The sequence below is a fragment of the Coffea arabica genome, chromosome 7e (genome assembly GCF_036785885.1).
Source record: "Coffea arabica cultivar ET-39 chromosome 7e, Coffea Arabica ET-39 HiFi, whole genome shotgun sequence".
Classification (NCBI taxonomy): domain Eukaryota; kingdom Viridiplantae; phylum Streptophyta; class Magnoliopsida; order Gentianales; family Rubiaceae; genus Coffea; species Coffea arabica.
In genome coordinates, this window is record NC_092323.1 from 41,671,758 (window position 1) to 41,696,743 (window position 24,986).

Genomic DNA, 24,986 nt, shown 5'->3' on the forward strand with positions numbered 1-24,986 from the left:
AAAATGCCCAAGTTAGCCTTCACTAATCAATCCCTTTTAACATTTCATCTAACCTTTTGTTCTGCCAGAGTCAAACTTGCAAGGCTGTTTCTGCAAACCATAGTCGGACACTCGAGTGGTCACATAGAAATTCAGAATGCTAAATTTAATGAACACGAATACAAGTAGAACTTTTTAGATGTAAAGTTTGAAACAAAAGCTACAAAAAGGATAATTTTTTTTTTTTTTTTGAATTAGACCAAGTTATGATTTGTATAGATAAATTTCTGCGCTGCTATGGATTCTGTGATCACCGACACTACCATCAAATAAACCGCAAACAAGGTAACTTTCATATTCTTCCTGCAGTTTAATAAGTGAATAGGGAAGAAAAGAATTTGTCAAAAAAAAACAAAAGAATTAATTTTTACCATTTTTATTTAGATATTCAATAACCTCAAGAAATCTGTCAATACATGAATACCAAAGGTGAGATATATCATATAGGAGGAACTTGCGACATGGATGATGGAGGCAAAGTAAAACGATGGAGGTGACAGAGTACTAATAAGTAAATTCACCGTCAATATTTTCAATACTAAATAACATGCATTCTTTTTGGGTTAATATTTATTTTTAGAGGAATTCTATAGTACCTTTTAGATCCTATATTGATGAAATTAAATTTATTATTGAATGAGAGTTATGAATTGTTAGATTGTTTCAATAATTTGAATCATTTGATGATGCGGCAAAATGTAATTGGATTAAAATCATGATACAGTGTTCAATATTTTTAGCATTTTCAAGGATCCGCCGTCAATAGCTTTTTTTTTTTTTTTTTTTTTTCAATCCTGTAGTAGTACGAATTCTTACTTAGGTTTCAAGGAAACATGGTAAGTTTTCTTTGGTTTCTCCTTTTTTTTTTTTATCTTTGTTCCTCTAAATTCCCTCTGTTGTCTACGTCTTACTAACCTTATCTTAGAGAAAATATTCTTTGCAATTACACTCTGTGTTGGTAATTTCCACAAGAGAAATCCAACAAGGCATTTATATGTTATCAAAGAATATTCTCGAGCAGGAAAAAAATTTTTATTCCAACTTACAACTTACATGTGTGATGCACAGTTTGTTGAGACTTCTAAAATAGCATGGAAAAAAAAAAATATATCCAAGAACATTAGAGCACGGAAAATTAGAAATTATTTTCTCAAGAAAATAATTGCAAACATATGTTTCAAAAAGAAACTAAAACATAGTACTTTCTTTTCGACGAGACCATTTGGTTTTTCCACAGTTTTGTACATGTTTAAGGGTCTTAATTGGTCAGGGATTTTAGTGGAATAATTGATGTTTGTGAAGGCATTTTTGTACACGGAATTCGTTAGCAAAAGTCAATTGTCTATAGAGATTTACGAGTGACATACCTGACCACTGGAATTAAACAACTATGGATTTCGTTAAATAATTGTATTAAATAGGATTTCTTTAAATAATTGTATTAAATAGGATTTGAACAAGAAATTGATATGCTAATCTTCTTTCTGAACAATTTCTTTTTACACTATTGCTCCAAAATTAATCGATTGCCAAAGAAATTTCTAAAACTTCTTTACAAAATATTTCTTTCCAACTATTGCCCAACAAAGTTAACAAAATCTTAGTTTAATATATTTTATATTTCTAAAGTAAAAACTCATTCTTGCTGTTACATTGAATTACATAATGCACTAATTTAGACTCTTGCTCTTAATATATTATAGATAAGTTGTACCTCTATAAGCGTTTAATTAGAGCTACACGCTAGCCACAATATTTCTTGATTGATTTACAATATGATTCAAATTAGACAATTAGTTTGAAAACTTGAAAGCCATAAGCCAGCAATTGTTTAAGAACAATATTGAAATTAATGCAGAAACCATTACATGAATGTTGTAATCTAATTACTGATGTGACTGCAAAAAGTGTCCAATTTGGTACACGCATTTGGTCATAACAAAAAGCGGCCAAATTGGTACATGCATGGCCCACCAATAATGCATCAGATTGGGAGGTATCTTTCTTTGGCGCTACACTGAAGTTGCTGGCAAAGTTCTGAAGCACCATATCTTCTGTGAACAAGATAGTGTCTTGCAATATTTACACAAAAAGTGGGAAAAAAAAAGTCCAGCCTATTGTTTGTTGGCTATTGTTAGATGAGAAAGTTTTGGATCCTGAACTGATTTTATTGAGCAGCTGCTAAACCAGATAAAAATCTAATATCAGAGTGAAAAGAAGATATGATAATGGAGATCCCCTCCAGCAGTAACGCCAATTGCTTTGATTTTGCTTTTTATGATTATCTGCTGTCGCATCACGTCTCCTCCAGCACTAGCACTAGTTGCTTTGATCTTGCTTTAGATTTTCTAGCCAAGCCTGAAACAGAGACCCTATTTGGCTGGCACTTCAAGAACCTGAAGATGGAGATCCCCCCCAGCAGTAACGCCAATTGCTTTGATTTTGCTTTATATGATTATCTGCAGTCGCATCACATCTCCTCCAGCACTAGCACTAGCTGCTTTGATCTTGCTTTAGATTTTCTAGCCAAGCCTGAAACAGAGACCCTATTTGGCTGGCACTTCAAGAACCTGAAGGAGAAGGTAAGATTAATGAAAACATGTTTTCTGTATGTCAAAAAGTGTAGGAGGAGGAGGAACCACGAAGCACTTTTGGAGCATGATCACGAGGGCAGGTGTAATATTATGTCTGAAAGTTTGAGACGCAGTATTATTTGCTTCAGAATTCAAGATGTGGCTATCAGGATGATTCTTGATCTTCTGCCTGCTTATTTTCAATATATTCAATCTGGTTATCACTTAGATTTTGACATCATTGAAAGTGCGATTACCAGATCCAAGGAAAAGATCAAACTGTTTCTTGAGACAGATCTCAAGAAATCATGCGTCGCCATCTTCATCGACTATTACTCACCAGGAGATCCACGACTAGTTATGGATCTTATTATGTGCCTTTTAGAGACTCTGGATTGCGTTTTACCTGTTGGGGAGCTAAGGGATACAATTAGAAATAGGCTAAAACTCTTAAGGCATCTCATTGGCTTTGTGACAATGCAAGGTCTTGAATGTTCGCAATTGACAGATCTCTTGACTTACACTGTAGTTGCAGCTGGACGCCTGATTTCTATATGTCTGTCTGACTATGATGATGAACAAGCGGTCAATCGAATGGAATCTGAAATTTATCAGCTGATACACGAGAAGATCAATCTTCATGATCTCCAAGTTCGAGAAACTTTTGTCCATGTCCTGACAGCTTCAAAGAAACAACCAAGATCATCATATGATTTAGCCCTTCAGAAGAATGAGGATCCAGTGGTAGGCCAGTTTATTGGTTCTCTTCGTGATTGTCTTATGGATCTACTAGGATCTTATGCCAGTTTTCAGGTTCCAGTCAAGGATCAAATACTAAGACTCCATGAGGAAATAAGATGCCTGGCTATCCTTCTTAAACAGGAGGAGAAACTAGGTGATGAAATAAAGGATCTTATTGGAGTTGTGGTATCTGATGTAGGAATTTTGACCTTCTCCCTTTTTGTCAATGAAATCAAAGAAGGCTTGCCCGAGGAAACAGATCTTGGGTTGTTTCATTTGCACAAAGTTCTCAAATATATGGTGGCAGAGGTTGCACACAATTTTCCACTAAAATCACCATATTCATCATTTAATTATCCAAGACCTAATGAGTTGGGCTGTATGGATTCTTTCCTAGAAAATCTCAAGGAACTAGCAAGGTGTGATGAGGCTGATGATTCAATTGGTTTTCAACAGGATAGAATCCAAATGATTCAAAAAGATCTCGTATTCTTAAGATCTTTCCTGGAAAATATCAAGGAGCAGCGCTATCAGAATGGAAAACTTCAAGCTTTCTGGAGTCATGTTATGGAGGCTGCATACAAGGCAGAGTTACTGATTGACTTGGCACTTGTTGGTGATAAATGTGAAGATTCTTTGGATGCCGTTTCTAGAGATATCAATCTTTTGAAGATTGAGGCCCCTGAGATCCATAATGGTCAAACCCAAAGAGTTAACAAGACTTCCCTTCACATACCATCACAATTTACTATCACCATGCACGGCGAAGATCTGTTAGGTCTTGATGACGAGGTGGAAACTATTACTCATCGGCTTACGAGAGGATCAAAGCAATTGGATGTTGTTCCCATTGTGGGTATGCCTGGCCTTGGGAAGACCACATTAGCCAACAAAGTTTATACTGCTTCTTCAGTTAGGTCATATTTCCATGTTCGTGGCTGGTGTTGTGTATCTCAAACATATAGCATACGCAGTTTGTTAGTTGAGCTTTTGTGTAGTATTCATTCTAAGAGTCCAAATGAATATCTTAAGATGGATGAAAATGATTTGGCCGTGAAGCTAAGACAGGTTTTGCTGAGAAGTAGGTATCTCCTTGTTTTGGATGACTTGTGGGACGTTGAGGCATGGAATTTGTTGGAAAAATCACTGCCGAATGATGCCAATGGAAGCAGGATTCTCTTCACCAGTAGATACCAGGATTTATCTTTGCATTTCAAACCTAATAGCGAGCCTCACCATCTCCGCCATCTTACTGACAAAGAGAGTTGGGCATTATTGCAGAGAAAGCTATTTGGCACGGAAGATTGTCCTCCAGCACTAAGTGAAGTTCGATCTCAAATAGCAAAACTTTGTCAGGGCTTACCCCTCGCAGTTGTCCTTGTTGCTGGAATTCTTGCTACTACTGTACAAGATAGTTGGGAAGAAGTTACAAAAAGTCTAAGTTCTATTCTCCTTGAGGATGACTATTGCAAGAAGACACTTGAGTTGAGTTATAGTCATTTACCAGATTATTTGAAGCCATGCCTTCTATACTTTGGTACATTTCAAGAAGATGAGGTTATTAATGTGCGAAGGTTGTTACGGCTTTGGATCTCTGAAAGATTTGTGCAACAAACTGAAGGAAAGAGCTTAGAGGAAGCAGCTTATGACTACTTGATGGCTCTAATTAATAGAAGTTTAGTTATGGTTACCAGACAAAGAACTGTGGGTGGTGCCAAAACTTGTCTACTTCACGATTTGGTACACGAGTTTTGTGTGGAAAAAGCCAAAGAAGAAAGTTTTCTGTATGTTATTCATAGTTGGAAAGCTCCTCTTAGTCTTATTGGGCCAAGCAACCCCCACCGAGTTTGTGTTTCCAATACTGGAGAACTGACGATTTGGGAGTTAATGCTTATTTTTCCCAATTTATGCTCTTTGATCTTGTTTGGACAAGATGATATTGAACATGAAGAGGAGGATTTGGGTATTTTGTTACCTAAACTTCTCAGAGTGTTGGATTTTGGGAATTTGGACTTTGGTTCTTTTCCGATGGAAGTAGTGTTGCTTGTTCACTTGAGATATCTGGCGCTCAAAGGAGTAACATACATCCCATCTGCGATAGCCAATCTCTCAAGGTTAGAAACTCTCATCGTAGAAGATCCGTGTCTTGGTATTGAGCTGCCAAGTACTATTTGGAACATTAAGACATTGAGTCATCTACGTGTTTTAAATTATGATGAAGTATGGCCAATGGGTTTTATTTTTCCACTTGGAAATCTTGAAGGATCCCCAGATTTAGATCATTTAGACACTTTAGACCTTGCAATTGATCCCTCCCCTCAAAGCTTGCAAAAGATACTGAGAAAGTTACCAAGCATTCGCAGGATAAAATGTATGGAACGACCAAGAGAAGCTACCAGAAATTGCAACGAGATTCTTGAGTTTGACGGTTTGAGTCAACTAGAATCACTTCATTTGTTTGGTTTTTGTGGATGCGGATTTAAATTCCCGTTGAATTTGAAAAAGTTGGCTCTCTCAAATAATGGTCTGCCATGGAGTGAAATTTCAACAATTGGAAAGTTGCCCAATCTTGAAGTGCTTAAATTACTTGATCACAGCTTTGTCGGGGAAGAATGGGTAATGAAAGAGGGGGAGTTCCCTAACCTCCGAGTCTTAAAATTGTTAGGGTTGGAATTTCGCAACTGGACTGCATTTTCTGATAATTTTTCCCGCCTTGAGAAATTGGTCTTGCGCTCGTGTGAGGAGCTGGAAAAGGTCCCTTCTTGTTTGGGGGAGTGTGAGACTCTTGAAATGATTGAGGTGGAAGGGTGTCATGCGTCTGTTGTAGATTCTGTAAAGCAAATTCAACAAGAACAGATGGATATGGGCAATGTGGCTCTAAAGATCGAAATTGATAATTATGATGATACAATCTTTTCCCCAGAAGCAGAGTCAACTCCCTCAGAAGCAGAGGAGATTTCTTCAGAAGGGGAATCTATTTCCTCTCATCACACAATTGACAATTGTGAGAGTGAATGTACAGCGGGATTTCACTCATCAGGTCAGATAAAACTATATTTGCATATGTTGAATCAGTTCAATTATATACTGATTCATGTTTCTCTCTATGTTGGCAAACCATTCATGTGCTTCTAAATTCTTTTTCTGTTCAAACCTGATGCTGCTACATAACCTGATGCCCAATCTGTTTCTAAAATCTTCTTCTTGTCATTTTCTGGTTCAGTGTTGAGTAATTTTTATGTAAGGATCTTCCTTGTTGCAACATATTGATATGATACTCAAAGCGTAACTTGATATGGTACTCAAAACCAGATACACTTATCTGTTCCCAATTTGTGTATGTAAATAAGAGTAATACAGAAAAGTGTGACTTGCTTCTAGTTTTCCTGAATAAAAACCATAATTCAATTGATTGATATGTTGAAACATACAATCACACTTTTGCAACAAATATTAAGTGGAGACAAAAACCCCAAAAACAAAAAACTATGGTTGTTACTTTTCAACAGAGGAAGGGCATAGGACTTAATATGTGTTTTTCTTCACTACAATACGCTGAAACACAAACATTTTGATTCTTTACTAGGCAATATTTTCGGAAGTCAAAAAGGAAGCAATTTTTTCTTAAATTTTTTTTGGTGTGGTTTCATGTTTTATTTTGCTATTTTAAGTGGTTAATTGCTCAAACTGATGTAGTACTGCAATTATTCAACTGATGTGGTACTGCAATATTCCTTCTTCCAGAGTAGATTTCCACCTTTGAATTAATTTTTTCTTCAAAAAAAAGTTATTTATTTTTTATTGTGCTAGTTATTTAACTTTTAAAAAAGTAAACAAATAATCAATAATCCATAGTAAATTGACCCAATTTGATACATTATAATAAATGACCCAATTCATAATTATCAATGGGTTAAAACAAAAGCAATTTACTTTTTTGGCTAATATATAAATATACAATTTAGCCCAATTGATTAGATTCATTCTCACTCTTGCTGTATCAACTGTAAGTATAGAACGGATATTTTCAATTATGAAGATAATCAAGATAGTTATGAAACAAGATGGAAGATAATTTCTTGAATGATTGTCTAATTGTGTACATAGAAAAGAAAGTTGTTAAAAAAATTTAGCGTTGATTCAATCATAGATAAATTTACTTCTAAAAGGAATATAAAACTCAATTTACTTTTAAGAAAAGCGGTTAAAATTTTAGTGTATGTTAACATAACTTTTATCTTTTTTAATTAAAACATTTATATTTATATTGCATATATACATTCATTTTGCATAGGCGACATATTGGAGTATCTTTTCATAATGTGCAACTTGGATGGTTTGTGATATTATAAGATATTTACGAAAAGTTTATTTTTTGTCTTAATTTTCATTTTGACTATGTTGCATATTTATAAAATAAACATACCTTTATAATTAAAGTTAATATTTGATATTTTTAGAAGTCATATATTTAAATAGATGGAAATTATTTTGAACATAACATATTAAAATAATTTTTTGGAAAAATTTTTGGGCGCCTGGGAAAAAAATCTTGGCTCCGTCACTGCATGTATCCCATTTGGCATTCTCCTTCTCCCTGGCATAAAAGATGAGATTTGTTCACAAAAAGAGAGCAAGTTGGAGAAGATGAGGTTACCAGAATAACCAGCAGTAGAACAAATTCTCGTTTTGTATACCATTTGCCACGAATCCTTCCTCATAGTTCCTCTTTTTTCCAATCTATCCTAATTTACATCCATTTTGCTCATTAGTATATTCAAATATTTAACTTAATTACAGGTTTAAAACCTCAAAGCTCTTCTGGATGTTGAGGCTAGTTTACTTTGGATTAGACAAATTTTTGCTTGAGTTATGATTTTTTTCTTCAAGGAGAACCTTTTATTCTTTTTGGACCATTTTTTCTTCAGGAGTCCCAAACTCCACGAGGTTTTGGTTTTCGTAATGATTTCCGACACCTCAGAACTTTTTCAAACTCAAAATATTTCAAACTCCATTGATGGTTCAGATGTTTGAACTGAGAAAATCAAAACCAATCACTCATTTTGTTCATCACTGGTCAGCCTTTCAAAATATTTTTAAATGCTAAAGTTGTTCAAAAAGTCGAATCCTTTGAAAAAAAAATCCACCCTGAAGTTTCTAGTAATATCCTTTAGCACCCCTATAGTTCTAAAAGTATCACTTACCTTCCCCACAAGTGATGTGGCAAAAATTCACCATCGCAGCATGCAAAGAGAAAGCATTCCCTCACAACTTAGGGTACGTTTGGTTCTACAGACTTGGAATTGAATTAGAATTGAAATTCTATAGAATTGGAATTCTATGAATTGGAAATCCAAATCCTTGCAATTCTTTCGTTTGGAAAATGCATAGAATTGATATGGAATTTATTTGAAATTTCAAATTCTTTGTTTGGATGAGAAAAGAATTCATTAGGAATTAGAATTGTTTTCATGAAACATTTGCTTACATAAAATTTTTCTTTTTTTCTTTTTTATATATAATAATTTCTTTTTTTCTTACATTTAGCCAATTTTTACTAAAAATTTAATTTAAAGGAAAAAACCAATTTGTACCTTTAATAATTTACTTTTTCTTGCATTTAGCTAATTGTTACTCAAGCTTTAATGAAAATGCAAATTACTTCCTTTTTGGGCTAAATATCAGCCAAAACCCCGAAACCAGCTAAGACATTCAGGGAAAAATTACAACCAACAATGACAATATAAATAGAAAATATTGCAACAATGATAAATTGACAAATTAGAGTGTCTATCTTAACAATTTTTGGCACTTAAACCTTCATACTTTTTTAGTCCTTCTATGCCACCCATATATTACATTGTCCTCAATATTCTAATAATAATTTAGACAAAAAAAATCTAAAAGAAAAACTTAGATCAATAAAAATAATTGCCATTTAGGAGTTAATTTTGCACTTAAACCACCTTTCCTACACTCCAATTTTTTTTAAAGTGCTTCTATGCCAACTTTATATTAGAATACCCTCTCTACTCTAACAATTATTCGAAAAAAATTTAGTAGATTAAGTACCAAAATTTTATACAACTAAAAATTTGATATTCTAAAAATTATACTCCCTCCGTCCCATTAGAAGTGTCATGCTTTCCTTTTTAGTCCGTCCCAAAATTAGTGTCACTTACCAATAATGGTAATAAAAACTTTCACCGATTTCCACTGATACCCTTAAATCTTACAACAAGATTCTTATATTTTAGTGGGCCCCAAAATTCACCTGTGAAATAGAGAATTTTCATGTGATGGTGTGTGAGTGTCACGTTAGAACCAGCAGGATTCATGCATTGCACTTTCTCCAAAAGGGCTTGAAAATATATCATATGTATGGGTCCCACAATCATATCACTACTCTATCCTACCATCAATGGAGCAACACGTCAGGCTGCATAGCTAATTCAACCGGGGCATTCTTGGAACATAACCCATTACCTTTTGAAATCGGAGCACTGTTGAAAAAATGTGGGATTCCCAAAGCACGACAAATTCATTGGGACAGAGGGAGTATTTCACTTAAACACCCCTTTGATCCACTTTGAATACTCTAATGACAATCGTATATTAAATAGCCCTTGCTATTCTAACAACTTTTTAGGCAAAAAAGTTTAGAAGGAAAAAAAAAAAATCCATCAAAGAATGGTCATCTTAACAATTATTTTTTACTTAAACTATCCCTTCCCCCAACTTTTAGTTCCCCTGTGCCAACTTTATATTAACTGAACTCTCCTATTATAACAATTGTTTGTGCAAAAAGAATCAAATGCACTTGAGCATCTTCTGAATTAAGTGCAAACCCAAGGATTCGATCACCTAAAATACAAATTAATAAAGAATTTAAAGGTACTATTACACACCCTAATAGAATGACATGTATCATTAGTAGTGCATTTAATCCAGAAGCTGCTCAAGAGCACTCTTCTTGCCACCTATTTCCCATAGAACCTTCAGAAGGTGCTTAACTATACCTTTTTTTGCCACACCTTACTTCACATAGTGTTGGATTAGGATTAGTAGTAGATTAGCTAATATTGTATTAACAAAAGAAAAAAAAACAAAGATAACCTAGATCCTTTGGATCCACTAGTCCTGGTGGTATTCGACTAGGAGTAGAGTGCACCTTTTCAATAACTCCTTTTCCTAATATAGGTACAGATTAACCAATATCATATTTGGAAAAAAACAAAAAAGACAAAGACACCCTAGACCCCTGAGATCCATCTATCCCACCGTGTAAGAGTAAGCATAGGAGTAAATTAGCAAACATAGTACTGATTCAAAAAAAACACATTCATTTAGCCCTCACATCCTATGTTTTCAGACTCGGACCGGATATCAACTTGGCCGTGCTCAGGGGTCAGAGATCAATGGGTTCGACCGGGTTCAATCGGGGTTGAACCGGATGATGTCATAAATAAAAATTATTTAAAAATTAAAATATTATATATAAAAAACCTAAAAGTATATTAATATTAATAAAGGTATATTCATATATATTTGATGTTTCAAATATATTTAACAAGAAAATACAAAGAAATTAGAACAATCAAGCAACAATTTATATTATTTAATGAACATTAACAAATTTAAAATTAAAATTATGGATTTGATTGAAAAATAACATCAAATTTTAGGATAACATTTATAAAGTATGAAATATTTGAGGTATATTAATAAGTTTTAACAATTTAGGGCTCAAAACATAATATTGAAAAAGTTAACCTTTTTTTAAAAATGCTCTAGTTGCACCGGTTTTTTCCTGGTCAAACCGGATTTTTGACCAGATTTGACCGGGTTTTTAGTCTTCTAGTTTTGAAGAACAATTCGGACCAAACATTTGACCGGTTCGACCGATCGGACCGACCAGTGCGATCCGAGTTTAAAAACACAGATCACACCATGTCGAACGTTTATAACTATCCATTTTTTGTTTTTCTAGAATTTTAAATTCTTAGAACCTGATGTTCCTAAAATGGTCTTCGATTGCTGTAAGGGTTTACTACACTTGGCCACCTTAAAATTCCTTTTATTTTCATTTTGCTCTTTAAATATTTAGCTAGAAAACTTTACAGGATTTTCTTTCTAAAGTTGGCTTTTCAAGCCTTACAAAAGGAAAAGAAAAGAAGGGAAGGTTAGAAAGTTGAATTAAAAACCTTATGAATTTTTATTAATGTCTTCCAATCGGATCGAAGCTTGAGATTCTAATCTATTAATGTTCACATTATAAGGCCTTTTCTATATAGTGTCGTAGGGCCGCACAATAAATAAACTAAAAATGGACAGTGGATCCACCTGTGAATTACAATACTATCGAAGAAGAAATTTATTAAACCCATGTTGACCCTTTTCTCAAGAGTTATCTAACTTATAATAATGTAGTTGGAAAAATAACTCCTCCAATTAGAAAGTGTTAGCACATAAAAGCACGCAACGGAAGCATGTTGGACACATAGAAATATGTGGAAGAAGAGGAGTTTAATAACCATAAACGTATAAAGCATATCTGTTTCTCATATTTTGACTTGCATAATTCTAGCAAAATTGCCTTTACAACAACTGCAACTCTCTTTAGTTTTTCTCTTAATTTTCTCAACTGGATACAATATTGAAATATCTTATATATTCTCAACATGACTTGAAAATTAAAATTCTACTAAAATAAGAAAGTACCATATAATTACTTCATAGCCTGAGTATCTAAATTGGTAAAACTTGGCTATACTTTTGTTTTTTATTTTTTCTAGTAGGTAAAAGGTGAAACTTAAGAAGTGAAGAAGAGACGGAGTGATTTAAACCTAAGGTCTTTAATTTCTAGAGCGTTAACCTTATCCATTAAACTGAGGTTTCTAGGCAAAACTTGGCTATACTTGAATACTTCTAAACTAGAAATAGAAAACTTCAACTATTAGGAAGTTCGGTTTAATTATGTCAACATTGCCTCCTTTAAACCAAACTTTTCACGAATATAGCTCTATACTATTGCCAACCAAAAAACAAAAATCTTCTAAGATATTTTTTCATTATAAATCGATTCTTGCCAATCACAGCTTTCCTCCTCTTAAAGCACTTTGATCTTCACCCTCTTCTCAGGGATTTCCGATACTAATTCCATTTATGGCTCCAAAAATCATTCTATAGAATATACATCAATAACGCTGTAAAATAAGTGTTTGTAATTACCATGCGTTAAAGTAATACTTGTCATATATCATCTCAATTCTGAAATCTTCTCCAATGCTGCTAATACAGCGTTGATATGATCCTTCAAACCAGCATATGTGCTAGTTAAACTTTTTTCGTGACTTTTATATAAATTAGTCTGACTAATACAGAAATTTTAACGGCTTCTCTTATTTTTGAGTAAAGAACCATAAACTTTTACTGTTTGATATGTTAAAATCTCCGTGACTTGCATAGAACACTTGTTATGCAGTAAATACCATGCAGAGACAGAATTAGGAAAAGAATTTAAAAGCATTATACCGGTCCAAGTGAGTTGCACAAACGTTAAATGTCAAACACAGCAGTTTTATATGTTGCATGAAGGTTGTTATATTGAGTCCCTGTTTCATTTGAAAGAGACACTTTGAAATAGCTGCATATATCAGCCAAAAGAAACAATCTGAAAACCTGTCAAAATGTTGTTTTTATGTTCATCTTTCTTGTTTCGCAGTAAGTACAAACTTTTCATTCTTCAAGTTAGCAAAATTTTTGGAAGTCCAACAAAAGTAATTTTCCCTAAACATTTTTCTTTGCTGTTTACTCTTTTCTTTTCCAGCTTTAGTGAATAATTGTCCAAGCTAATGAAAATTACAAATGAAAGAAACTGCATGTATAGTTTTGTTAAGCAATCTAACTTTCCGTCCTCTAGAGAGATTAATTACAAACAAATTAAAAATCTCAGGAAAAAGGCGCAAGATTCTTGATTAAGTGCATATTCTCTGTCCTCGGACACTTGCAGCTGCTGGACAAACTAGGGGACGGGAAAGTGGTAGATGCTCCAAGTTAACTAAAAAGAAACCCATGAGGGCCAGAAGCAGGGTCAGTTTCTTAATCTAATTACTATGAGCTTGGTGATTCACCATATTCTTTTACAATTTTCCCAAGTTCAAGGTTATTCGGAGGCTTAATTCTTTTGTTTATTACCCGCAAAACTTGAGAATTCGGCTTTACATGAGTCTCTTTGTTTTGACAATAGTTCCAATTTTTTATTAATTAACAACCGCATCTGACATCTAAAGCAGAGATTGGAACCTATTATGTTTTTGCAGGTATAAATATCCTCTGTAGCATGCCAGAATTATGTGCCTTTACCTGTCAAATTTGTTGATCTTATAATAGTTTCTGCTATCACATCCAGCTCCACAAGGAGCAGAGTGCTATATCGAGGATAAAAGGTGTGAGGACCCGAATTTTTATTTTATGTATTTTTATTTTATTTTAATGGTTTATTTAATAATTTATTTATTCATTACTCCGATTAATTTAATTCATTCATTTTAATTTCATTTGCATGGAAGAATGTCTTATTTTATATTTTAAAATGTTTCGCTAGTAAATTTAATTTTTCTGCGTCTCATTTAGTAAGAAATAGCGAATGCACGTTTTCCGAGGCAAAATTCGGTCCGAGAGTGCAAATGATCTTGGAGAATTAAGGATGATCAATAGTAGACTAAGAAAAGTTAATTGAGGAATTAGAGGTAAGTGAGTTAAATTAAGAGGTGAATGAGTGAGTTAAATTAATTAGGAGCACTAATGGCTTCCTATTCATTTGTTGACTTTTGGGTACTAAAACACCTTTATGTCATTTCTTCTTTTCACTCCATCACTTCACCAACTACCACACAAAACCTCTCTTCTCCTTCTCTTCTTGGCTGGCTCTTCTTCCTCCCTTTCTCAACCAAAATTTCAACTAGCTTTCTTCTATTTTTGCTCAAAGAAAACACTCCAAACTTGCTCTTTTTCTTGGTTCATTACTCAAGCTTGAAGGAGGAAGGAACCTTGGTGGTTTAGAGCTTATACACTAGTGGTTTGGTTTTCATCTCTTGGAAGCAAGGTAATCCTCCAAAGCTCTCATCTTTTCCTCTCAACTTATAGTAGTTAGTTAGTTCTATCTAGTTAATCATTGGGTTGTTGATGGGTTCAAAAGAACCTTGACTCTAAGTAGAGGACTTGAGGTGGCTTTATAGGTAGAGGCCTTGAGAAATTATTGTGTGTTTACTTGTTTGTTTGGTGCTTGTTTTGATGAGTTATGGCTTAGTTTTGATTGGGAAGTTGAAAAGAAAACTTGAAGAAAGGAGGATGCTTGCTGTCCAAAAATTTGCTGGTTGATTCCCTCATGTTAATTTCAAATTTTTTTGTTATTTTGGTGCTATAATGCTTGTTATATGTTGGTGTTTATGTGTGTTAAATATCTCCCAAAAAGCATTACAATTGGTTGAGTTAAAGTAGGGGAAAGTGAGGATGCAAATCTGTAAAATTTTCTGATCAGGAGACCAGACCAGTATGCATGTTTTGGCCCATAACGTTTTGTCTGGGAGTTGAAATCAAGTGCCATTTGTGGCATCTGAAACTAGACTCCGAGAGCTTTCCAACGGTATAAAATACACCTCCTAATTCATTTTCTATGAGCCGTAGTGAATCGGCAAATATGACAGATTTTCCTCACTGTTTTCATCCGATAAACAAGCATAGCTGCAGTTTGTAGCTCATTTTCACCTATCTTGAAAAACGAATTTTAAGACAGTTCCTTCTAGTGATTTTTAGCATTTTGAATCTAGTTTTCAACGCCACAAATCACGCTAAATTTTGAGTTGTTTACCTTTAGTTATGATCAGATTTTGAAACTCTGTCAAGTACTCCAGAACTGGAAATTCCGTGAAACAGGTTCCAAAAATCAGCTTTTTTAAAACTATTGTATCTTGGTGTAGAAAAGTCCAAATTGAGTTCTGTCTATTGCATTTGAAACTAGATTTGGAATTCTATCAGTGATATAAATTTCAAGGGCTAATTCTATTTCTATGAATTTTGCCGAATTTTTAAAATTTACTGAAATTGCAAGCCTGTTTTGCTCTGTCCTATCTGGAACAGTGAATTTGAGCTAAGGTTTGAATGATTTTGGATTGGAGTCTGGGAAAAGTGTCTTCTAGAGAGTATTAATATATTGAGTCTAGTTTCCAACAGTATAAAGTTTACAATTTTCGGACTTACGGAACTCGAGATATGATTTTTCCAAGTAGTATCGCACCAAGTTGGAAATTTTCTGGTTTCAAACAAAGTACTCTTTTAAGAACTTTAAACCTTCCTTTGAGATTGTTAGTGCGCTTCAAGTTTGATTTCATGGTTGGATACAAGGTCTCTTTGAACATTAGACCTTCATTTTAAATTTTGGTTTCCAAAGGATTAAACCTCTCTTGATGCGTTTTCTTAATTGTCTAACTTTCTTGGTTAATTACACTTCATTTCATACTTGAGAAATGGATTTCAAACCCTAATCTTATACCCTTGATTTCCATGAGATTGAACTCTAAAAATGGAATGTTTAACTAGGGTAATTCTTGGAGAATTTCACTAGCTTTATACTCGAAACTTGGAACCTTTAACTTTGACATTTATTATGAAAATGAGTGGAGTTTTGATGAGTTTTGACCACATTAGTTTGGAAAATGTGAATGCTCCCTTATATTCTAAAGCTTGGGTATAAGATTAGAAGTTTTGAGAAATGGAAACCATCTACTCTTTTCTCGATTTTCGTGTCGAAAGTAAATGTGATACTTTCTTTTGGAATTGAGATTACTTACCCCGACTTGAATCGAAAACGACGTTTGAGTTCTCTTTGAGTATTATTTCAATAATTTAGCAAGAAAAACTCCTTTAACTTGACTCGAACTTGTAACCTTGAGAGTGGGTAGCAAGAAAATGTTTTTCTTATTATCCTTGGTCGAATACCTAGGTAATCGTGATTGTGCATGTCTCAAATGGTTATGAGGACGCCGAGGAGCTTGTTTGATCTCTCGCTTTGCTCTTGTTTTGCTCTTGGCTCTTGGTGAGTGTCAAGTGCATGTTCAATGTTCTTATGATTGAAATGATATTTGTACAAGTACTATATGATACGTGAACTTGTCGAGGCGAGGGTGTACTTTACCGCTCTCATCCTCTCTCTCTCTTTCTCTTTTGATTGAATGATACTTGTTAAATGAATGTATATGACTTGCACTTGTACTCGAACATGTTTTAACTCGTGAGCACTGAGCGGCAACATGTACCACACCCTATTCGGGTGGGAGGTGCCTCTCATACCGACTCAGTGCTATAAACAATCATGTTTTAACTCTTGAGTACTAAGCGGCAGCATGTACCACACCCTATTCAGGTAGGAGGTGCCTCTCATACCGACTCAGTGCTATGATCGATCCTTTGAGCGACAGCATGTACCACACCCTATTCGGGTGGGAGGTGCCTCTCATACCGACTCAGAGCCATGAACAATTTTAAGTCGATTGGAGTGTTGTCTCATCGACCAATTATACTTGTGGACACCCCAACCCATTGGCTAACCTTGTAACTCAAGTCAGCAAGGGTTTGGTCGAGAGACTTGGTGAACCATGAGAAATTTTATAACTTGATCTTTTGAGATCTTGCTTGACATACTCGATTAGTATTGCCACCTCATGCGTGTTTGGCTCCGGATCCGAGAGGGTGTTATGTTGGATGGAGGAAATAAGTGGAGCACTACGGTCATGTTACTACATGAGTTGACAGAGAGTCAACCTCAAATGGCTTGAAGCGGTTGAGATGTGGAAATAGCTCCTGAGAGCTCCTATATCCTTCCCTGTGTGTTTATTTCCTACTTATGCACTTAAATGAAAGTTCATGTTAATGTTGCTTTCAAGAATGCTAGTTGATTAATTGGTGCTACTTGTTTGCTTGCTTGATTTTCTTGGCATCACTGAGCGTTAGCTCATCCCCTTAAGTTTGTTTTCTTAACAGGTTTTGGAGATGGAAATTAGAGATTCTAGACTAGCGACTTTTGGTGGAAGCTAGTATATCTTTTCTATGAAATTGGAGATTCTTAAAGTGTAAATTTTGTTATTTTGGATTTGGTGGATTGTAGTTGTAATTACTAGCCTTAGAAGTTGTGGCTTATATATTCGAAGTATTTCTTAATTAAGTATTTCCCAAGACAATGTACTACAGATAATCACCAAATTGATGACAGTTTTAAAGCCTGCGTATAGACTCTTTGTTCTTTTTCAAGAATAGCACCTTCAGACTTGAAAGACATTTGGAGCACCTCAACATGGGAACATATGATTTCCCATTCCCCCATCATTTTCTTCTTTTGATTCGTCCATTTGCAAGAAATTCTCTTCATTACACCCCCTATGACATTTAATCCTCCTATTTCCTGTTATCGACCCTTTTCTTTTGTTTTGGTATTTTGGTTGAATGTAGCAAGCCAAACTATTGTCATTCAATATGTTAAACATGAGAAAAAAAAAGGAAAGCGGAATCAAGAAATGAAGAAATAGGATAGAGGTCGACTCAAATTTTTGACCAAACAAGTGAAAGTTTAGAGTCTAACAAGCTTTTAGTTTTACCAGAAGTGGTCCTAAAGTTTTGAGACACCAGACTGGTCTTTACCATGTTAATGAGGGGTAAAAACAACAACTTTGATAGAGTGATTCCTTGATTAGAAACACCTATTGTCTTGGTATTGCTCTTGGTCTCTTAAGTAGAAGTCTTCGTCTTTGCGTCGTGCATGGTAAGCAGGGCCTCTTTCTTAATGTAGTTAACTGATAAGAAATTGGGGGACAGCTGGAATGCCAAAGCCTGAACAAACTAGGGGACAATAAATTGGTGGATACTCCAAGTTAACTGATAAGAAAGCCATGAGCAGGGCCTCTTTATAATTATTTACTATTGAGCATGTAATTCATTTCCCAAGTAGGCGGCTATTGTTTCTCTGTTTAATTACCTATAAAATTTGACAATTCAGAATCTGCCATCTGACATCTAAGCTTTCATTGCTTGCAAGTTTTGATTAATGAAAATTGCATCTGGCATCTAAAAAGGAGAGGTGTCAATATCCTCTATACCAGAATCATGTGCCTTCATGTGTCAATTATGAGCACTCTGAGTCTCGAAAACTTATGATAATAGTTTCTGCCGGAAGGTTGGAGGTAAAGTTGTCTGACGCTCAAAGATGCAAGGCTTAGCCTTCTAAGTTTGATACCGAATGTTGTAATTTGAGTTTCAAGTATTCTGCAAGGCTAAAAGATGCAAGCCTTTTATGATGCTAAAAGATATACCAACAAATTGCCATTACAGATCATGTATGGCAGTGGAGTTTGGCTCATAACATACCACCGTGATGACCAATACCTTGAGAAGTTTGAACAAGTCACTTTCTAACAATGGTGAACAAACTGTACCCTTGATTATAGATTCCTGGGAGCTTGTAGTACTTGTGCAGCATCTCCTTTCCAAGAGTTGACTACTAGTGGTGTCTTAAGCTCTTGACGAGTCCAATCACCACTTGGACCCTACAAGTTTTGTGGGAGGATCATTGGCTTGTTCACCTATCCTTGTGTCAAGATTCTCTATAGAGCTCGATGGTGAGTTCTTTTTTTGAACGGCAGAGTTTATTACGGAACTTATTCATTGTCTGTATCAATAAATTACCCAAGAAGCTTATTAAGGTTCTTAATTTGGGTACTCATAGTATGTGTATTAGTTTTTTTGTTTAATTTTATTAGAGTTATAACTATTACAATTAGTTGTACTTGTGTTGGCAAGGAAAAGAAGAGAAAAGAAACCGATGCCAACACAACACTAAAGATCTGTGAGTGGATCCACAGTTGCCTATCGTGGATCGTAATCGGAGCCCTCTATCTCGAATCTACTCCCTGGATCCGTGGTGTTCATTAACCGATCCATTTGCGGATTCTCAATGCATCCAAATACATGGTTGAATTTGTTTAGGTTGCGTTTGAATTGAGAGATTTGACAAAATATTTAAAATTATCTCAAATCCTTCTAATTGTTTAGATTATTTAGAAGATATTTCAATTTGTAAATCATAAACTATTACAGTGTTTAAATGTATTTTGATAATTAGTAAATTATAAATTTAAAGACCTATTAAATAATCCAAACAACTAGAGTGATTTAATTTAGACGGATTTCAAAATCCTATATCATATTCCACAATCCAAATGAAGCCTTAGGGTTTTTCACCTACTTTTATTTTCATTTTAGAGTAGGACTTTCTAGCCATACATAAGCATATTCCTAGAACTATTATATTCAGACTATTATCAATCTTTTAGCAAATTGTTAATTGATTTATGATCCTAATATGGACCGTTGCCAGCACTCAATAATTGAAAATGCCAAGAATGCATATGTGAGCCAAGCATTGTACGATACTTTAGCTCTTTACTAGAATTTTGTCTGTGCTTTTGCTTTTTTTTTTTTAATTTATTGTGAATTTATACAAATATGAATAATTTAAATATGAAAATTAACAACAATCCTACATGTCCATTCATATTAACTTTAAAAAAGTTAATGTATACTAAATGCTCAATTATTTACTAATTTTTAAAAATTTGTTTGCATACTTTCACTATAATATGATAGTATATATCAAATAATATATTCCATCTCAAAAACTTGGTGGATATTCTTTTTTTTATAAATATTCTTTTAGATAATTTAAATTTTTTAATGACCATAAACTTAGAACTATATATTCACATTTGATTAAGTAGAAAAGATACAGCAATTTGCTTTTTGTCATCAATAAATGTTTAGTTTCCAATAATATTGGTAATTCTGTTAATGTAACAATTAATTCTCTTTTTTACACTAAGTTAATTCAAAATTAAGGAAAGAGATGATAAACAATTTGAATACTAATCAACGATATGGCGATGAAAGGAAGTAAATTATGGAATATGTAAGATTTTAACAATTATAATTTGAAAAAGGCTTTACTATAGTTCTGTATAATAATTTGATAGAAAGCAAATATCATTAAGATAAGATTAGTTATTTTTAAAATAAGGGATAATTTTTAAACATGTAATATAATATTCAATTAGACATGCCACATAGGAGTGAAAAACACTCTAATTAAAATAGCTACTTTCATGTATATATATATATATATATATAATAACATTTGAGTGAGATATACGATATCTTATTCAATTTATTCTCATCTTAAAACAAAAAATTCTCAAAATTGACATTGAGATTTTGTAAGATCTTAGCAAGTTGACTCGCCACTGAGTCAGCAAGGCAAGTTAGTTACTTAGTTGGAGTTAACTAAATGCTCACTCAGTACGACAAGTTAATGCTCACTCAGCAAGACAATTTAGTTACAATTAGTCACTGAGTCAATTGTTTGCAGTTAGGTAGAGTTGCAAGTTACCGATTAGGTAGAGTTGCAAGTTACCGTTGGTTTGAAACGGGTGTTGGATGAGTAAATGATGCACCAATAAGGGGACTATTAAGGCAGGAAGTCAGTCTAGATTGTTGTCCCAAATTTTTTGTCAAGTTCTTGTAGTCCAATTTTATCTCAATTCACCTTCTTTCCCTCTGATTTTTGAATTGTATTGTCTGTTTCAATTTACAAGTCCCGATAAAGCAGTTTTTGTAAGGCCTGATTCTAAAAAATTGACGAAATGGTTTTTGACAACCCCAAAAGAAAATAATAAAGCAAAAATAAACATAAGGAGACACATAAGAATTACATAGCTCGACCAATTAACTTATGTCCACATGCCAAAGAGCAGTGAATTCATTATAGATAAGAGAGTACAAAAAAAAAGAGAATAAAACTCTAGGAAAGAAATTCAAGATAAAAAAGTAGTAAATACTACCAGCACAAGAGAGTCTAAATATAACAAAAAGGTTAATGACTTTAAAGGTTCAAATAACCTACTAACTCATTCTCTCGATTTGATGCTTTTTAAAAACTTCTCTCTTGAAATGAGATTTAGGACCCCCAAACTTCTTTCGGACTAGTATTTTAGTGCATTTGAATTCATTTAAACCCACTGTACTTACAGCCACCAAGAGGAGTGGCCTCTTTGTAAGATTCTCGATATGATATATAAAAACAAATTGAACAAACCTTCAACTTGACCTGTATTCAAAATTGACAAATAGTAAACATGCTTCACCATGTTTACAAAAGTGTCAATGGATCCCAATAGACCAAAATCAGAAAACCCACAACTAATTCTAATGGTCAAAACCACGAAAGCCACAAAAGATCCCAATGGGCTAAAATTAGAAAAGCCTCAACAAATCCCAAAGGGCCAAAATCACAAATACCTCAATGGATCTCAGTAGACCAAAATCAGAAAAGTTTCAATGGATCTCAATAGGTCAAAACTATGAATACAGTAATCTTGCCTCACTTTTTCCATGAAAGTCAATTGACTGACATCCACAAACGAAGAAGCAGCGAATTCACTATAAAGAAAGAGAATACAAAAAACCTAAGAAAGAAATCTTAAGTCTAAAAGCACTAAATACTAAAAACACAAGAGTGTGTTCTCTTGTGTAAATATAACAAAGCTAGTTTAAAAAATTATTGGTATTATTTTTTAAAAAATATAATGCCAGCAATAAGAGTAAGTGGCCAATTATTTTCTCTACATGTATTTTTCATGCTAAAATATTGAACTTGATCTATAATTGCCTTGTATTGATAAATCTATGTGGCAAACAAGGCCAACAATTGGTTATCCCATTTTGTGAACCCTTAAGAGGAGTCATGTTATTTATTAAATAACTACCCGTGTCATGGCTTATTGTCATCTTTGACTGATTTTTAGTTCTTATTGCTGCTATTAGGTTAATTTGGGATTGCATCAATGGCTAGATTGTCTAATAATAAGAATGCAATTTGAATGCATCATTCTAATTGTTGAATTCAGGGAATTTGAGAATTTGTGAGTTATTACTGGCGTTCGGGTTAACTTAGGCTAAATAGTTAATTAAAAATCGAATCTTTAGGAGTTGATGATCAATCGAAAAAAGATCTTCATCTCATTGGTTTGGCTCGTTGTTTATTATTTTTTCTTCTATTTTTTATTATTATTGTTTAGTTCTAGTTCTCGTTTCAATCATCTCAATTTACTTTTCATTATTTTAACAAAGGAAATCAAGAGTTTCAACTACTCCTCATGCATTCGACTTGAACTCCCACTATTAGAAATTTTGGGTTTCTAATAATTAATGTTTGACACTTGTGACAAGTGATCAAAATTTTGGCATCATTGCTGTGAATGGTGTTAACTTTTATTTTTCTTTGTTTATTTTTACTTATTTTTGTTTCTAATTTTATTATTTTTATTGTCCACAATTGTTAGGTGTATTTGACAAAGGTAGTTGAAAGAAGCAATAGCTGGTGCTTTTAATCTGAAAGGGGTCTTTTCTAATTTGGTCCCTATGCAGGGGTGGAGCTAAGACCCACAGTAAGTGGAGTCAAAATTTAGTACAATAAAATTTATTTTTTAAAAAATAAAAAACTAACATTATATACAAGTTATAATTGTACCCTACGAGTACTCTTTTTTTTAAAATGTTACAAAATCAATTCATTATCAATTTTTGTTAAATACATCTTTTTCAATGTAAGTAACTGAACCTATTGAATTTTTCAAAATAATCTGCGAATCACCATCAACTTGATCTCCTACAGGTTTCTTTTATAAAATTTATCTTTACCCTATTATAAATAAATATCATACTAACTTAATTTCAAATTATAAATAAAAAGTTTACCATCCACTTGAATTATTCTTATTTTTGAAGACTTTGAAATTTGAAAAACAATGATTTGAAGAATTGGTTTTTTTACTCCACTCAAGAAAGTTCACCCCTTGTGTTTGGAAATTTTAGATGAACTTATTCTTGAACTAACTTCCATAGATAATTTGAAATAAATTCAAAATTATTGTGATGGTAAAAATTATGAATTTTCAATTTTTTGGGGTCAATGTATATAGGAAAGAGAACTTGATAAAAGATAGTAGGGTCAAATTGTTGGAATAATGCTATAATGTGGTCTACATGACCACATAAATGTAATGCTATCCCAAATCAAGGTATTAATGACCCAACTCTTGTACTTAATTAATGAAGCACAAGATTCAATGACCAAAGTCATGAATCTAACCGAAGTGATAAATGAACTTATCCTACCATTCATGGAACCTCACATAAATAAATGTACATACTATTAAGGCTATGTATATACATTCTTGAAACAAGAGATTCATGACAAGATTGATCTTATCCAGAAGGAAGAATGAATGAGCCTTATTAATGATCAATGATGGGAAGGGTCACTTATGCATCTATAAATAGGCTATTGGTCCCTCTCTCCACTCGATAAGTTTGAAAACGATTATCCCATCATTGTAGCAAACATAAGAGAGAGTAGGAGAGGGAAGATCAAGAGCTATAGCAATTGAGGGTCAGGTTCTTGACACAAGTAGAGACATACTCAATGGCACAAGGTACGTTTAAATGTTCCTTGTCTCATGATTTATAGGTCACGGTTAAATATCCTACTTTAATTTGGTAGGACTCATTTCGACATTATGGTCTTGGTAGCTCATTTTCATCTAGACCTACATCAAATGGATGTAAAAATGGCCTTTTTGAATGAGAATTTAGATGAAGAAATATACATGCAATAACCAGAAGGTTGTCAAGAGGAAGGAAATGACCAATTGGTTTGTAAGCTTAAAAGATCTATATATGGACTTAAATAGGCCTCCCGATAGTGGTATCTTAAGTTTGCTAATACCATTACTGTTAGGTTTTTGGGACAGAAAGGCAACGAAAATTTAAAAAAAAATTTCAAAAATCCACTCAAGGATCACCCTAGATTTTGCGTATGGTTCAAGAAGAGAGGGAAAAACTAATTACCTTAATCCGCGTGACGTTCCTCTGCCGAATTAGAGAAGACAAACAACCCCTTGAGCAGTCCAGATGTCCTGCCTCTACCGAAATCCACGTGAGAGTGATATCTGGATCATCTCTATGATATATGTGTGAAAGTGATGAAAGTTGCCAGTCTTTCTTTTCACTTTTCCTTGTCTATATTTTTCTTTCTATGTATGTTTTACACACCTTTTTTTCCTCCACTCTCTATGTATGCCAAAACCCTATTTTTCCCTTGAGAGAGTCATAGGTTTTTCATCGTTCTAATAGAGAGAGGATTCATAGAAAAGAAAAAGGAAGAGATAGGTTTTTTATCCAATAACAAACTCTATCCCTCAACTATCTGATAGATAGGAGATAACTATTTTCTCCTATCTGCTCAAATAGGTCTGGAATTTAATTTCCTTATAAATTAAATTTTGAAAGTATCTTATACTTTATTTTCAAGTCTTCACTCGGACACATAATTTTAATCCAAAACCAAAACTCTAATGCGTGTGATCCAATAGGCTCCAATTACATTGGCAATAATTATGAGTTATAATTTTCAAAAAGAATTAGATAAAATAAACAACTTTATTTTATCATTAATTACAATAATTAATTAAT

General features: G+C 33.6%; 1 protein-coding gene across 6 annotated transcripts; it reads left to right on the top strand.

The window, feature by feature from the left end:
- Positions 1–1,986: 1,986 nt before the first annotated feature.
- LOC140011191 (putative late blight resistance protein homolog R1B-23) lies at positions 1,987–17,655 on the top strand. 6 transcript variants are annotated; one of them, XM_072059853.1, is made up of 4 exons: positions 1,987–6,393; positions 13,309–13,445; positions 13,676–13,801; positions 17,394–17,655. In XM_072059853.1, the coding sequence occupies exons 1-2, from the start codon at positions 2,262–2,264 to the stop codon at positions 13,332–13,334; spliced, it is 4,158 nt and encodes a 1,385-aa protein (XP_071915954.1). In that variant the 5' UTR covers positions 1,987–2,261; the 3' UTR covers positions 13,335–13,445; positions 13,676–13,801; positions 17,394–17,655. The 6 variants fall into 6 exon arrangements, with proteins under 6 accessions (XP_071915954.1, XP_071915953.1, XP_071915949.1 ...); XM_072059852.1 differs by lacking the exon at positions 13,309–13,445 and adding an exon at positions 16,777–17,237; XM_072059848.1 differs by having other exon boundaries at positions 13,366–13,445; positions 17,394–17,407.
- The last annotated feature ends 7,331 nt before the right edge of the window (positions 17,656–24,986 follow it).